The 15,334-nt window shown below is 36.8% G+C and overlaps 1 protein-coding gene across 4 annotated transcripts in view; it reads right to left on the reverse strand.

Moving 5' to 3' along the window:
- The window catches only part of SEMA3D (semaphorin 3D), a 255,585-nt gene that overhangs the window by 147,698 nt on the left and 92,553 nt on the right, over window positions 1-15,334 (reverse strand). For all 4 annotated transcript variants that reach the window (XM_020999739.2, XM_020999736.2, XM_020999738.2 and 1 more), the window contains one exon: window positions 12,265-12,455. In XM_020999739.2, the coding sequence (XP_020855398.1) occupies window positions 12,265-12,415 (151 nt within the window). In that variant the 5' untranslated portion in view covers window positions 12,416-12,455. The remainder of the gene's footprint in view (window positions 1-12,264; window positions 12,456-15,334) is intronic.

Here is a 15,334-nt window from a genome sequence, read left to right on the forward strand (position 1 = left end):
TGACTGCTTGTAATATTTTATACTTGACTTGAAAGTTCTGGAATTTGGCTCTAATATTCCTAGGAGTTTTCATTTTGGCAGACTCTTTTAATTTCAATTTTATCCTCAGGGTCTAGAATATCAGGACAGTTTTCCTTCATAATTTAATGAAATATGATGTCTCAGCTCTTTCTTTGATCATGGTTTTTAAGTAGTGAAATAATTCTTATAATATCTCTCCTCAATCTATCTTCCAGGTTAACTGCTATTTTTTTCCATTGAGATATTTTACATTTTCTTCTATTTTCCCCCATTCTTTTGACTTTGTTTCATGGTTTCTTGATGTTTTGTGTAGTCATTTACCCAATTCTAATATTTAAGGAATTATTTTATTCAGTGAACTTTTGTATGTCTTTCCTTTTTACCAATTGCATTTCTTAAGGTATTATTTTCTAAAGCATGTTTATGCCTCTTTTACCAAGGTATTACTTTTCTTTTCATAATCTTCTTCCCTTGCTCTCATTTCTTTACCTAATTTTTCCTCTAGTACTCTGATTTTGAAAATCATTTTCAGCTCATCCATGAATTTTTGTTGGGTGTGTGTCTGATTCATTTTTTTCTTTGAGGCTTTGCATGTAACTGTTTTGACTTCATTGTCTCTTTTGAGTTTATGTCTTTATCTTCCATGTCGCCATAGTAGTCTTCTATGATCATATTCTTTTTTTGTTGTTGTTGCTTGGTCATTTTTGCAGCCTATTTCTTGACTTTGAATTAATGTTAAAATTGAGCTCTATTTAATATGGGGGAAGGAGGAGGGACATTGTCCCAAGCTTTAGGCTTTTTTTTTTCCACTACTGCCTTCAGAAGTGATTCTTTAAAATTGGAAGTTTGTAGTGCTTCTGAGATGGTGTGATCTGGAGAGAGTTATGATCACTGCTCTCCTAAGCTCTTGTTCTCACTCAAGAAGGGCCCCTAATCCTTTGAGATTGAAGTCATACTGCTCATAAGGAGTAGGGGCTCCCTTGGAGACTGGAAGTAATATTGCTCTTTAGGGTCCCTGCTCCCTTTTGACCAAAAGTGCTCCTCTCCAGCCTTTAATTGTGGCCCACAAGTGAGGATAGGGAACGGAGTTACCACTCAGCTTCTAGCTTTACATCTAGCACTAGCACTGCGGTCCTCTCTAAGTTTTTTTCTGACCAGTTGTCATATTCCCTTATCTTTTCTGACTTGAGAATTCATAAAGCTCCAACTGCTTTTGTTGCCACCACCTAGTCTCAATAGTGGTCTTTGTTTCATGTGGGTTCCAGTTCACCCTCCACCCCCATGTCACAGATCTCCTGTATTATCTTGGGCTGGAAAAAAATTTCTTACCTCATCTTCTATTGATTCTGATACTCTAGATTTCAACTTGAATAATTATTTTACAGTTGCTTGATGGGGAATATTGAGAGAGTTAGGCTGAGTGCTTCCTCTACTCCACTATTTTGGTTCCACCCCTGTTTGAAGTTCTTTTAACCTGTTTCTGGGATTCTTGGCCAGGTCCTTGGACTCCAGATCTAGTCAATACTTAGTAATAACAGCAATCATTTGTATAGATTTTTTGAAATGTGTAAAGGGCTTTACAAATTATTACCTTATTTGAGCCTCAAAACAAATGTGAAGAAGTAGGTACTATTATTATCCTCATTTTACAGATGAGGGAAATGAGGCAAATGGAGGTTGAGTGACTTGCCTAGGGTCAACAACTAGCAAATATCTGAGCCCAAATTTGAACTCAAGTTTTCCTGACTCCTGCTTCAGTCATTTACCCACTTTGCAACATAACTATCTTTAAATATAATGATTTTATATAATTATAGTTATCTATGCAGCATATAATCTCATTTGATTCTTCCCACAAGCCTATCAGGTAGGTGCTTTTATTATCCCAATATTAAAAATGAGGAAACCAAGGCTCAGAAAGGATAAGTGAATCATCTAGCTAGTAAGAATCTGAGGCAGGATTTAAATACAAGTGTTCCTGTCTCTAAGTCCAGCACTCTATTCACAATGCCATCTATGTTGGATAATTCACTTAACTTCTGGACCTCATCAGTATCTCAATTTCCTGATCCTTACTGATTACCCTTCCATTGAACCCACATTTTTATCAATCATTAAACATTGATTAAGTAACTACAAAGTGCCAAACACTTTCCTAAGCATTAGGCACACACACAAAAAAAGTAAAAGGCAATATCTTACCTCAAGGAGTTTAGAATTTAATGAGAGAGACAATTATCACCTACCTGCAACTTCCTGTATGGGAGGCTTCCTTGTACTATTTAATTTCTGTCTGACTACATTTAATGTGTGAGCAATATGTGCAGGTCCCTTTTTTTTATACAACCTCTTTGACAAGGCCCTCACCTTTCTCTGAATAACCCAGCCCTTATCACCTACCTGCCTTATACAGAGTACAAGGGGCTACTGTTATTGATGATCATAATACTTCACCATAAGCATCAGAGGGATCAATTTGGTGGGTATATTACTTGTAAAGAGGCAGCCTTGGACCTAGGAAGACTCATGCTCCTCTAAGATATACTAGCTGTGTGAGCCTAGACAAGTCACTTAACCCCTCAGTGCAACAGGCAACTCCCTAAAGTGTAAGTGGCAAAGAAGGTACTGATCAGAGTGTTTCCTCCCCAGTGAGTTCCCTAAGCCAACAAAATCATAGGTCTAGTCCCTATCCATTTTTATGGAAGTGAATAATGATGATGATGATGATGATGATGATGATGATGATGATAATAATAATAATAATAATAATAATAATAATAATAATGATGCACAATTATAATTTTATGGAATTTTTCAATAAGAATACAGAAAATAGTAGAGTGAAAATGTTATTCAATAAAACACTCAAAATTCTAACTCATTCACAATCACTGTCCTCTAATGTAAAATTTTCCCACACTAATTTAAAATTGCTTAACTTGAAGAAAAAACAAATAGCTTTTTGCATCTCATAACTATGTGATCCACGCGAGTTATCTTTACAGAAAATAAAGATATATTTATTTGTTTGTTCATTTATTTATTCAATTTTGCCTTCTTTTTATAGGGCCTACAATAGTTTCAGGATCTCTTTTTTTCCCCAATGGTCTTATTGTTTTTTCTTTTGGAATCATAGAGAAAACTGGGTTTGAACTTTTGCATATGTGATCTGATGATTCATAATGGCACATATAAGCATCTTGCCAAATTGCAAGGTTATACTCTAACAAAGTTATGACCACATTGATTTGGAAGTTTCCTCCAACAATGGAGGCTGTAAACTATCCATGCCTGTCCCTCCCATGGAACAGTTCTTCAACTTTTCTCAAAAGTTGGCCATAACAGGTCCATCCAATTCAGTGGAGTTCTTTCTCAAAAAGAACCATCAAAAATAAATCATCGTTATCCTAGCATTGGAACAATACTAATGGAACATCCTGGCCTTCTAATTTTCATCTCATTCTTGTCACATGACCAGACCATTTTCTCTTCCTGTCATACAATTTCTTGACAATTTGTTTTCCTCCTATTTCTCATCTGTTATATATTTCAGCCTACTCACACCTATTGTATACGTTTCCATTGCCTCCTGGGTGAAATTCATCTTGAGGTCTTCAGAAGAAGTTGTGAAGTTATAGTTTTCAAATGAGCATAAAACCAAGAGCATGAAATTCACTCACATTCTCTTGGCACACTGATTCATCATTCCATCACTTCTCAACACTAGTATGAGATAATCTGAGACCTTTGTTTCATGGCTTGACACATACTGATTGATTTATATTCTGGAGGGTACTACATTATAGATTTAAATAAAGTGATTCCTAAGTATGTATACTTGTTGTTGTTCAGTTGTTTTTCAATTGTGTCCAACTCTTTGTGACACAATTTGGGGTTTTCTTGGCAAAGATCCTGGAAGGGTTTACCATTTGCTTCTTTAGCTCATTTTACAGATGAGGGAAAATGAGGCAAACAGGATTAGGTGACTTGCCTAGGATCACACAACTAGTAGGTGTTTGGGGTAAATTTAAACCAGGAAGAGGAGTCTTCCTAACTTCCTATGCACTGTGCCACCTAGCTCCCCAAGTATGTATTATGTTGATTTAAAGAAAAAATATTTTTCTTAAAATACAAAGGAAGACAGTAAAGAGGAGATGACTTGGAAGGGAAGAAGAAGAAAACCAGAAGAGAAGACTACCCACATCTCACTTTAAAGGAAGTAACTTTTACACATTTGGGCACATTTGTTTTCCTTTCTTCCATCAAACTTGTCCCAAACATTTCCTTTTCTGGTGTATTTCTTCTCATCTTCAGGGATTTACTCAAGTAACATTCTAGTCATCCACATGCCCTATGTACAAAATTCTCTCATCCAAGTGAGGCCCTTTTGTGATAAAAAAAAAATAAAAAGCTATTGTGAGATATAAGATGTTTACACTGTTAGGAGGTTGATGGAGGTCAACTGTCTAAGGTTACTCTTAGTTCAACTTCTGTGTAAACTATTGATGTTATTGTGGGGAGCCTACCCTCTAGGATACAATATATTTGATAAATATATTATACAAAATACACTACATAGTAAGATTTGACCTTGTACATGGATAATTTTTTCCAACAAGTAACAGATTTAGCCTGCATAAATATGAGAGCCCCAACCAGGCAATAGAAAGGAAATCTCTTCATATGACAATGTCACTAACTGAGTTCATGTGTACTCTGAGCTTCAAAGCTAAGTTATTCTCAAAGTATATTCTTGAGCTATAGCAACTATTGAACTTCTGCTGAGTTCTAAGAAAACACCTCAAAATGATCTTGCAGCTGTTGTATGTTGCCATCTCTACTGACACTTCCTATATCAAGGCAGTTATTGTCTGTATATGTTGGTGGGCTTTGTCAGGGCCAAAGAATGAATTAATCATACATAGGGTTTAGGGAAAGGAAGTTCAGCTTATGTCCATACAAAACTAAATGCTGAAAAAACAAAACAACATTAATTCTTCATTTGGTAGAAAATGTTCATTGGCGTTCTACCAAGATTGTGATGCTGTGAAAAGGATATCTGAACCTGTTGATCCCTTCCAAAATATTAGGTTTGGATTTAAAAGTAAATCAAATGATTACAATTCATTAGTCAGAACTATCATTTGAATAAGAGGAAAAACCAGGTTAGAGTGACAGTTCTTAGCTTATCTTTAGTAATGGAACATACAACAGCCTTCCATGCTACCACCCCACCTTCAGGTTAATTTCTACTCCAGCACTTACCACAGTGTTTGCCATATTCTAGGTGCTTACTATAGGCTGGATGGACTGGCTTACCAAAAGAATCTAGCTGAGAAATAAAGAGCCTAGAAAATGTGTTGTGTCAAGATTATGGTGCCTTCATTTTTTGAGTGCCAGATGACAAGGTGATATTGAACCTTGCTAGTGCTCATTCTATCATCCCACACTGTCTCTTGATCTGAGGCTTGGAAGGACTGAGTGACTTAAGTGAGTGGCCCACAATCTTACCATCATAGTGTTACAAAGAGATAGAGCTGGGATTAGAACTCAACTAACCTGACCTTCAATCCAGTCTTTTCTCCTACACCAAATCATTTTAAATCTATTCATACATGCTCACCATTCTCAGTCAGTCTCCAAATTCTGAGTCTGTTTGTACGCTCACTTGTATCTTTTTGGCACTCCCAATGAATTGTTGCATAAGTCTATGGTGGGAGAACAGTGAGCCTCCAGAGCATACCAAGAACCAGGGGCTTAAAATATTGGCAGAGTTTGCTATTCTCAGCTTAACCCCAGTACCCATGATCTCACTGATCCCACACACCACGCCTCACCTTGGGGACAAACCCAAATCTCCAGGGCAAATCCAGATATAGCCACAAATCTTCATATGGACAATTTTTCTTACTTCACTTCGACCCTCTTTATAACACCAACAGTCTCTATCAACTCAATCCATTTGACCAAAATTTTTACTTCCTATTTACAATCCATTTCCTGTCTGTATAGGATCTTTAGTCATAGATTTAGAGTAGGAAGGGACCTTAGTTGCCAGTAAGTATAACAACACCTCATTTTACAGATGAGGAAACAGACACAAAGAGGTTAAATGACTTGCTCAGGGTCACTCAGCTCATAGATAACCAAGGAAAAGATGTGACCCCAGGTATTCCTGACTCTGGGTCCACTGCTATGTCCAAGCCATTACACATTCCATCTTTTATAACAAATATTCATGAGCTACATATTATAATATGATGACAAAAAATTACAAACTTCAAGAGAAGTCTTAATACTTTTTTCTAGGATACTACTTACAGTAGCTATCTGGCCTTCTAGTGCCTATTAACTCCCCATATTCATACAATATCCTTTTTTTATTCTTCCTCTTCTCCAAATCACTATCGCATGTAAAATGCTAACTCTAGAGCTACAGGGGAAGAAATTCTGTCTACCTTCCTTAGTGTAAGTTTTATAATATTTTTAAAAAGACACAGCATTTTTGTGTCCTTGGGGGAATTAAATTCTAATTTGGGAATTTAAAAGCATTCTAATTTTCATGGCATTAATATGGTCCAGTAAACTTATTTTTTCAAATCTCATTTTTTTCACCTGAACCTCACTTACCTTTTGCAACTTCTAAGCTGCCTCTTTTTTCCTCTCTCATTCCCTTCTCTGCTGTTTAATCAGAAACTATTTCTCTTTCTTTTAAGTCTAATTATTTCTGTAGCCACTCTTTTTTAGGCCATGCCATGGAAACATCTCAGCATCCCATGCAGATAACTAAACATTTCCCTAAATCCTTTTAAAAAGCTGGTAGGTCCCTTGTAGTTGCTTTATTCCATCCCTTAATTCAGTCACTCTTTAATGTGAAGTCACATATTAATTCCTCTGTCTAGCATTTGGTACTCTTTCCAAGCTTGCCTTTTCTACCTTTCTAGCTTTCTTGCATATTACTTACTTCCCAAAACTCCACTATCCAGCCATCCTGGCTTGCTTGTTGTTCCCAATGCACATTCCATCTCGATCTCCATGCCTTTGACCTGGTTGTACCCCATGCCTGGAATGCTCTCTCCTCACCCTCTGCCTCCTGGGATCTCTGTTTTCCTCCAAAACTCAGCCTAAATGCTACACTGTGTGAAGTTTTTTTTTTTTTGACACTCCCAGCCTTTCTCCAGTTACTACTGCTTTTTCTCTAAAAACTACTTCTATTAATTTTGTATATAATTATATATGTATATATTGTCTCTCTGCAAAAGGGTAAGCTACTTGGGGTCAGGCACTATTACTTCCTTTTTTCCTTTGTATTTCTAGCACTCAGAATAATGCCTGGGGCATCAAAGGTATTTAATAACCATGCATTAATTTAACTGTGGATTGATTATATTTGGAAACAAAATGTCACTGAAAGTACCCAAGCACATGAAAATTACAAATGTACATGTTACCTGACAAATTCATACCCAGAAACATGTACCTGTGTGTTATGTAAGTATGCATATATGCATATGTGTGTGTGTGTGTGTGTGTGTGTGTGTGTGTGAGTGTGTGTGTATGTGTAAACATCCTCAACAGGTTAGATATGTATAATGGCAGCTGGCAGTCAGGGAGCAGTCAGTGTACCAAGTAGCTAAATGTGGAGAACTAAGGTATCTACTATTGAATGAACTCCAACTACTAATTTGTCATTGGGATAGCTAAATGTGTTTAACCAACTGTATTCTTCAATTTTTTAAAAAAATTGTTTTTCAGGGTTTCCAGGTTAGCTTTTTTTTTTCTTAAAGGCAATTGGGGTTAAGTGACTTGCCCAGGGTCACACAGCTAGTAAAAGTTAATTGTTTGTTCTGAGGCCGATATGAACTCAGATCCTCGTGACTTCAGGGCCAGTGCTCTATCCACTGCACCACCTAGTTGCCCCCAGATTAGCTTTCTTTTCTTTTTTTTTTTTTTTGGTAATAGCATTTTATTTTTTTTTCCAGTTTTATGTAAAGACAATTTTTGGTATTCATTTGACAAGATTTTGAGTTCCAAATTTTCTTCCCTCCCCTCCTTCCTTATTAAAATGGCAAGCATTGGATATAGGCTATATATGTACAATCAGGTAAAACATATGTCCATATTAGTCACAGTTGTGAAAGAATAAACGCACCAAAAGGAAAAAAAAAACACATACACAAAAGTTAAAATAGTATGCTTCAATTTGCATGCAGAATCTTATCAGTTCTTTCTCTGGATGTGGATAGCATTTTTCACCACAAATCCTTTGGAATTGTCTTGGATCATTGTATTTCTGAGAAGAGCTTAATCAATCATAGTTGATCATCACACAATGTTGCTGTTACTGTGTACGATGTTCTGCTCACTTTACTTTGTATCAGTTCATATAAGTCTCTGAAGGTGTTCTGAAATCTGCCTACATACCACAACTCATTCAGCCATTCCCCAATTGACAGCCATCCCCTCGATTTCCAAATTTTTCCTACCATGAAAAGAGCTGCTACAAATATTTTTGTGCATGTGGGTCCTTTTCCTTTTTCTCATGATCTCTTTGGGATATAGACCTAGTAGTGGTATTGCTGGATCAAAAGATATGTACAGTTTGGTTGCTCTTTGGGCATAGTTCCAAATTGCTCATGGAGACCCCTTTCTTTTTTTTTGTAGTCAATTTCTTTTCTTTTATATAAATTTATTTGTAGTTTTCAACATTCATTTCCACAAGTTTTTGGGTTTCAAATTTTCACCCTGTCTCACCCTCCCCCCTCCCCAAGATGGCATGCATTGAATATCCCTTCCCTCGTCGTCTCTTTCTTTCTCTCCCTTCTTCTTTATCCCCTTCCCCTTCTATTTTCCTGTAGGGCAGGATAGACTTCTGCACCCCATTTCCTGTATTTCTTATTTCCCGACAGCATGTGAAAACTTTTTTTTAAACATATGTTTTTAAAACTTTAGGTTTCAAATTTTCTCTCTTCCTCCCTCCCCACCCACCCTCATTGAAAAGGCAAGCAACTCAATATAGGTTGTACATGTGCAGTTATGCAAAACACTTCCATAGTAGACATGTTGTGAAAAACTAACTCTATTTCCCTTAATCCTATTCTGCCCTCCAATTTATTCTATTCTTTCTTTTGACCCTGTTCCTCCTCAAAAGTATTTACTTCTGATTTCACTCTTTTCAATCTGCCCTCCTCTCTATCATCCCCCTGCTCTCTTGTCCCTTCTCCCCCTATTTTCTTGTAGGGTAAGACAATTCCATACCCAATTGAATGTGTATGTTATTCCCTCCTTAAGCCAAATCCTATGAGAATAAGATTCTCATTCCCTCTCACCTTCCCCTGCTTCCCCTCCACTGTAAGAGATTTTCTTTTCTGTTTTTTCTTTTTGTGAGATAATTTACCCCATTCTACCTCTCCCTTTCTTCTTCTCCGAGTATAATCCTCCCTGATCCCTTAATTTTATTCTCCAGATATGACCCCTTAATCTTCAACTCACCCTGTGCCTCTATCTATCTATCTATCTATCTATCTATCTATCTATCTATCTATCTATCTATCTATCTACATACATATAATTTTTTTCCTCCAACTACCCTAATACTGACAAAGGTCTCATGAGTTATAAATATCATCTTTCCATGCAGGAATGTAAACAGTTCAATCTTAATAAGTCTCTTATGATTTCTCTTTCCTGTTTACCTCTTCATGTTCCACTGAGTCCTGTATTTGAAAGTCAAATTTTCTATTCAGCTCTGGTCTTTTCATCAGGAATGCTTGAAAGTCCTCTATTTCACTGAATGACCATTTTTTCCCCTGAAGGATTATACTCAGTTTTGCTGGGTAGGTGATTCTTGGTTGTAATCCTATCTCCTTTGCCCTTCAGAATATTATATTCTATGCCCTGCGGTCCTTTAATGTAGAAGCTGCTAAATCTTGTGCTATCCTGATTGTGTTTCCACAGTACTTGAATTGTTTCCTTCTGGCAGCTTGTAATATTTTCTCCTTGACCTGGGAACTCTGGAATTTGGCTATATATTCCTAGGAGTTTTCCTTTGGGGATCTCTTTCAGGAGGAGATCTGGATTCTTTCAATTTCTATTTTGCCCTCTGGTTCTACTATATCAGGGCAGTTTTCCTTGATAATTTCTTGAAAGATGATGTCTAGGCTCTTTTTTTGATCATGGCTTTCAGATAGTCCAATAATTTTTAAATTCTCTCTCCTGGATCTATTTTCCAGGTCAGTTGTTTTTCCAATGAGATATTTCACATTGTTTTCTAATTTTTCATTCTTTTGGATTTGTTTTACAGTGTCTTGATTTCTCATAAAGTCACTATCTTCCAATTGCTCTATTCTAATTTTTAAGGAAGTATTTTCTTCAGTAGTCTTTTGGACTTCCTTTTCCATTTGGCCAATTTTTCTTTTTAGGGCATTATTCTCCTCATTGGCTTTTTGGACCTCTTTTGCCATTTGGGTTAGGCTATTTTTTAAGGTGTTATTTTTCAGTATTTTTTTGGGTCTCCTTTAGCAAGCTGTTGACTTGTTTTTCATGATTTTCTTGCATCACTCTCATTTCTCTTCCAGTTTTTCCTCTGCTTCCCTTACTTGCTTCTCAAAATCCCTTTTGAGCTCTTCCAAGGCCTGGGACTGATTCATATTTTTCTTGGAGGCTTTGGATGTAGGAGCTTTGACTTTGTTGTCTTCTTCTGGTTGTATATTTTGATCTTCTTTGTCACCAAAGTAAGATAATATAGTCTGACTCTTTTTGCACTGCTTGCTCATGATCCCGGCCAATTACTTGAGTTTTAAACTCTTTGTTAAGGTAAGAGTCTGCTTCCAATGTGGAGAGTGTACTGTCCCAAGCTTCAGGGGTTTGTGTAGCTGTTTTCAGAGATACTTGTAGGGACCTGTAAATTTTCAGTTCTTGCAAGGTGGTATGATAAGGGGAGGTGTTTACTCCTTTCCTGTCCTGTGACCACAAGTATTCCTTTCTGCCCTGTAACTGTGAGGAGGGGTTTCTCTCCACAGCCACTACAAGCTCCACCATGCCAGTGCTCCTTCTCACCCCAGCACTGGCACCCAGAACTGTGACTCAGATCCACACACGGCAAAGCAAGAGATTCCTGCCTCAACACTGGCAAAGAGATACCTGCAGTCCCTCTCTGATCAGCCACTGGATTCCCCCTCAGTCTGTGGGCTGGAAGCTCATGAAGCAGCTGCCCCCCCCCCAGGGCCACGCTCGTGGGGAATGGAGCTGAAACCCCACCTTCCTCTCTGACTACAGACAGAAACAGACTTTCCCACTGACCTTCTAAGTTGTCTTTGGCATTACTGTGTTGAGGAGTCTGGAAACCTCCACAGCTGGCCGTTATTCACTCCTCTGAGGCCTGTTCCAGGTTCACTGTGGCCTGTGCACCCATGCGGCGTTGTGCTACGCTTCCAGCCTGGCGCGATATACCTTTCTGATCAATCATCCAAGTTGTCTTGGGCTGGAAATTTGTTTCACTCTGTTTTTTTGTGGGTTCTACTGCTTCAGAATTTGTTTAGAGCCATTTTTTATGAGTATTTGGAGTGGTTTGGGGGAGAGCTTAAGCAAGTCACTGCTTTCACTCTGCCATCTTGGCTCTGCCTCCCCAGATTAGCTTTCAAAAGGCATACTCTACCCCTATTCTTCTGAACACTCTAATATTGAGATATGTTTGCTATTACTTTAAAACGAAAATAACAATTTCATATTTCTGACTAGGCATAAGCTAATTGTTAGTAGTATAGTGGCCAGAAGCTGGAGTGAAATAAATGCTGAATATGGAATCAGAGGTATCAGAGGTCTTGAGTTCAAATCCTAACTCTGGACCATATCTTCCACCAGCTGAAATTTTCAATCAGCATTTTTGGGCCCAAATTCTTCATCTTTAAAATGAAGGGATTTACTAAGTGCCTTATAAAGACCCTTCCAGTTCTGAATCTATGATCCTGTGAATTATTCTACTTCCTGGGATCTTAAATATATATACAGCTTTGCAGAATATCAGTCTTCCCAAGTTTGTTAATCAGTATGTATGATCAGTACATGTAATGGACCACAAATCACATACAAAAACACAATTTCTTTTTCCCCATAAAAAAAGAATTTTTTGATATTTCTTCCATATAGTTTTAAAACTATAAGTAACATTTAATAGTATCAAAAATTACACCTCTAAAATCATGATACAATCACATACTAGGGAAAACACATTTAGAAATTTACCTTTATATGAGAGTTTGAGTCTTGGAATATTTTGTTTGGATGTTCCAATGACTGGAAGTAACACCACAATCATACTTAGCACCACAAAGGTATGCAGGGAGTGTAAATCTTGGCTTCCACACTTTTCTCTTTGATCCTTTTTGGCATTCATGGCTAAAAATGTCCCTCCTCTTGGACAATACTAATTTAATCTGAAAAGAAAGGAAAAAAATAGAATATTGTTGTTTTATTTGATCTAAGCACAGCAATAAGTTTAATGTAACTATTTTCAAAGAAAATAAGGTGAATATATTATGATTATTCCCAAGATAAAAATATAAGGAATTTCTTCAGATTTCAGTAAGTGATTAAAATATATTTATGTAAGCATTTTATTCCAATATACTACCTCATTTCATGTGCATGAGATCTTTGAAAGACAAAATGAAGCAATGCCCTCATTATGAGACTCAGAGTTGACTTTGCATATGGATGAAATAGGTGATTTCATTTGAGATTGATTCCTTTGGGCTAGAGCAGCAATATTCTATTTGAATTCTTCTAAAATGCATATAAGAGGCAGCTAGTTTGCACAGTGGACAGAGCACTGGATTTGGAGTCAGGATGACTCCTGACTCCAAGTTCAAATTGGGCCTCATATGCTTACTATGTTTATGATGCTGGGCAAGTCAAATAACTTGATTTTCCTAAGCTTCCTCACCAGTAAAATGAGCTGGAGAAGGAAATGGCAAACCACTCCAGTATTTTTGCCAGGAAAACCCCAAATGGGGCCACAAAGAGTCAGACATGACTGAAATGTCTGAACAATAACAAAAAAAATGCATATAACCCTGGGAGTATAATATCTAAAATTACTCATGGGCTTTACTGTGAATTATTTTAGGCAAATAAAATACTAGTTAGCATTTATATAGTAGTTTAAGATTTGTAATAAACTTTGCTATTATTATCTCAGTTGATTCTTGCAACAACTTTGGAAGGTACAGTACTATTACTATCCCTATTTTGTGCAGATGGGACAGACTGAGGCAGACTGGGGTTCAGTCCTTGGTCATACAGCTAGTAAAAACAACTAGTGTTTTTAAAAAATAGTCAGATGGTATGGTGGATACAGCACTGGGCCTAGAGTAAGGAAGACCTGAGTTCAAATTTAGCAAATGGCACTTACTACTTGTGGGACCTTGGGCTAGTCTGTCTCAGTTTCCTTATCTGTAAATTGGAGAAAATAATAGCACCTTCTTCACAGGGCTGTTGGAGGATCAGATGGGGAAAATGTTATAAAGAGCTTAGCACAAGGTAAGTGCTACATTAATGTCAGCTATTAGTAATAGTAACGGTGGCTGAGGTTGGATTTGAATTCAGGTCTTCCTGTTTGCAGGCCCAGAGTTCTTTTTACTTCAGTACCTAGATGCCTAAAAAGTTATCATTATTTCCATAGACGGGTGTTTGGAATAAGAGGAAAAATTGAAAGTAGGAAAAAGCAAGTGGAGAAGATAAATTTTGTCTAACTTACGTTTCTGGAGGGGGGTAATAGTAATCATTTTTAAATTCAGTGACAGATCTATTTTGTAATTAATCCAAAGGAGTTTAGTTGGTCCTGAAATCTCATCTTAGGATATTTGACGCAATGAAAAGATAGCTAGGTTCAGATCCCTACTTGGGCATTGCTCTCTATGTGATCTTAGTCAAATTACTTCAACTTTTTAGGACTAAGTTTCCTTATCTACAAAAATTTATAAAATCAAGGTTTGAACCAGATAGCCCTTAAGTTCCCTTCCTGCTCCAAATTCAGAATCTTATTTTCTACTGGTTTAAACTTCAAAAAAACACATTATGGTGAGAATTTTTTGCACCCTCATACAAATGGGAAAACTAACAAGGTGTCCCATGTTATGTAAATTACTGATGAAGTCAGGAAAAGAAAGCAGGTGTGACCTCTCATCCCGGTACTCCTCACAACAGATTTTGGAATCAGAAGACTGAGATGCTTATCCTTCCTTTCATATTTACTACATGTGTGACCCTGGGAAAGTTACTTACTCTCAGTTTCCTGGTTTGTAAAATGAGGGGGTTGTATCAGATGTCTTCTGAAGTCCTTCCACTTCCAAATTTAGGCAAATGTTATTTCATAAACTAATTCACAGTACAGAGGGAAGTACAGCCCTCTGATTATGTTGACAATTCAGATGACTTTCTTTGCACTTATTACACAAATTCATCTCCCTGCCTAAGAGAGGGACAGGAGGGAAAGACAGGGAAAACTATACAGTGTGCCTTCTGTAAAATTGTTTATAAAGGTGAAATTAAATGAACACAAAGGTTATTATGGGAATAGAGATGACCTGGGCTCATCTTCAGGGGAAGATACTGAAGTAAAAAAAAAAAAGCCTGTCTTATCCCAAAGAGTAACATCAAATGGTCACCTACTGAAAAATAATTCTTAGAAGAACTAAAAAAAAGACTTAAAAATAAAAGAAGAGAGATTAAGGAAAATTAAAAAAAAATAAAAACAATCCAAGAAAACCAAGAAGATGATGAAAAGAAAATCAACCAACTGGAAAAAGAGATCCAGAATCTTAAGAAAGACAACTTCTTGAAAACTAGAATTGGGCAAAAGGAAGCCAATGCTGTTATGAGAGAAAAGAAATAATAAAACAAAATTAAAAGAATGAAAAAATGGAAGAGAATGTAAAACATCTCATAAGAAAAAATGATCTGGAGAACAGGTCAAGAAAAGAAAACATTAGAATAAATGGACTACCTGAAAGTTACAATCAAAAAAAGAATTTTGATACAATAATATAAGAAATAAAGAAAATCGTCTTGAAGTTTTGGACCAAGAGGGGAAAGTAGAAACAGAAAAAAATCCACCAATTACCACCTGAAAGAGATCCCAGGATGAAAACCTACAAGAATATCATAGCCAAATTCTGAAACCCCCAGGTTAAGAAGAAAATATTATGAGCAGCAACACCACCAAAAATAACACCACCAAAAATTAAAATACCATGGAGTCACAATTAGAATTACACAAGATCTAGCGGTGGCTACACTAAAAGACTACAGGTTT

This window comes from Phascolarctos cinereus, unplaced genomic scaffold (assembly GCF_003287225.1).
Source record: "Phascolarctos cinereus isolate Bilbo 61053 unplaced genomic scaffold, phaCin_HiC Scaffold_1;HRSCAF=81, whole genome shotgun sequence".
In the NCBI taxonomy this organism is placed as follows: domain Eukaryota; kingdom Metazoa; phylum Chordata; class Mammalia; order Diprotodontia; family Phascolarctidae; genus Phascolarctos; species Phascolarctos cinereus.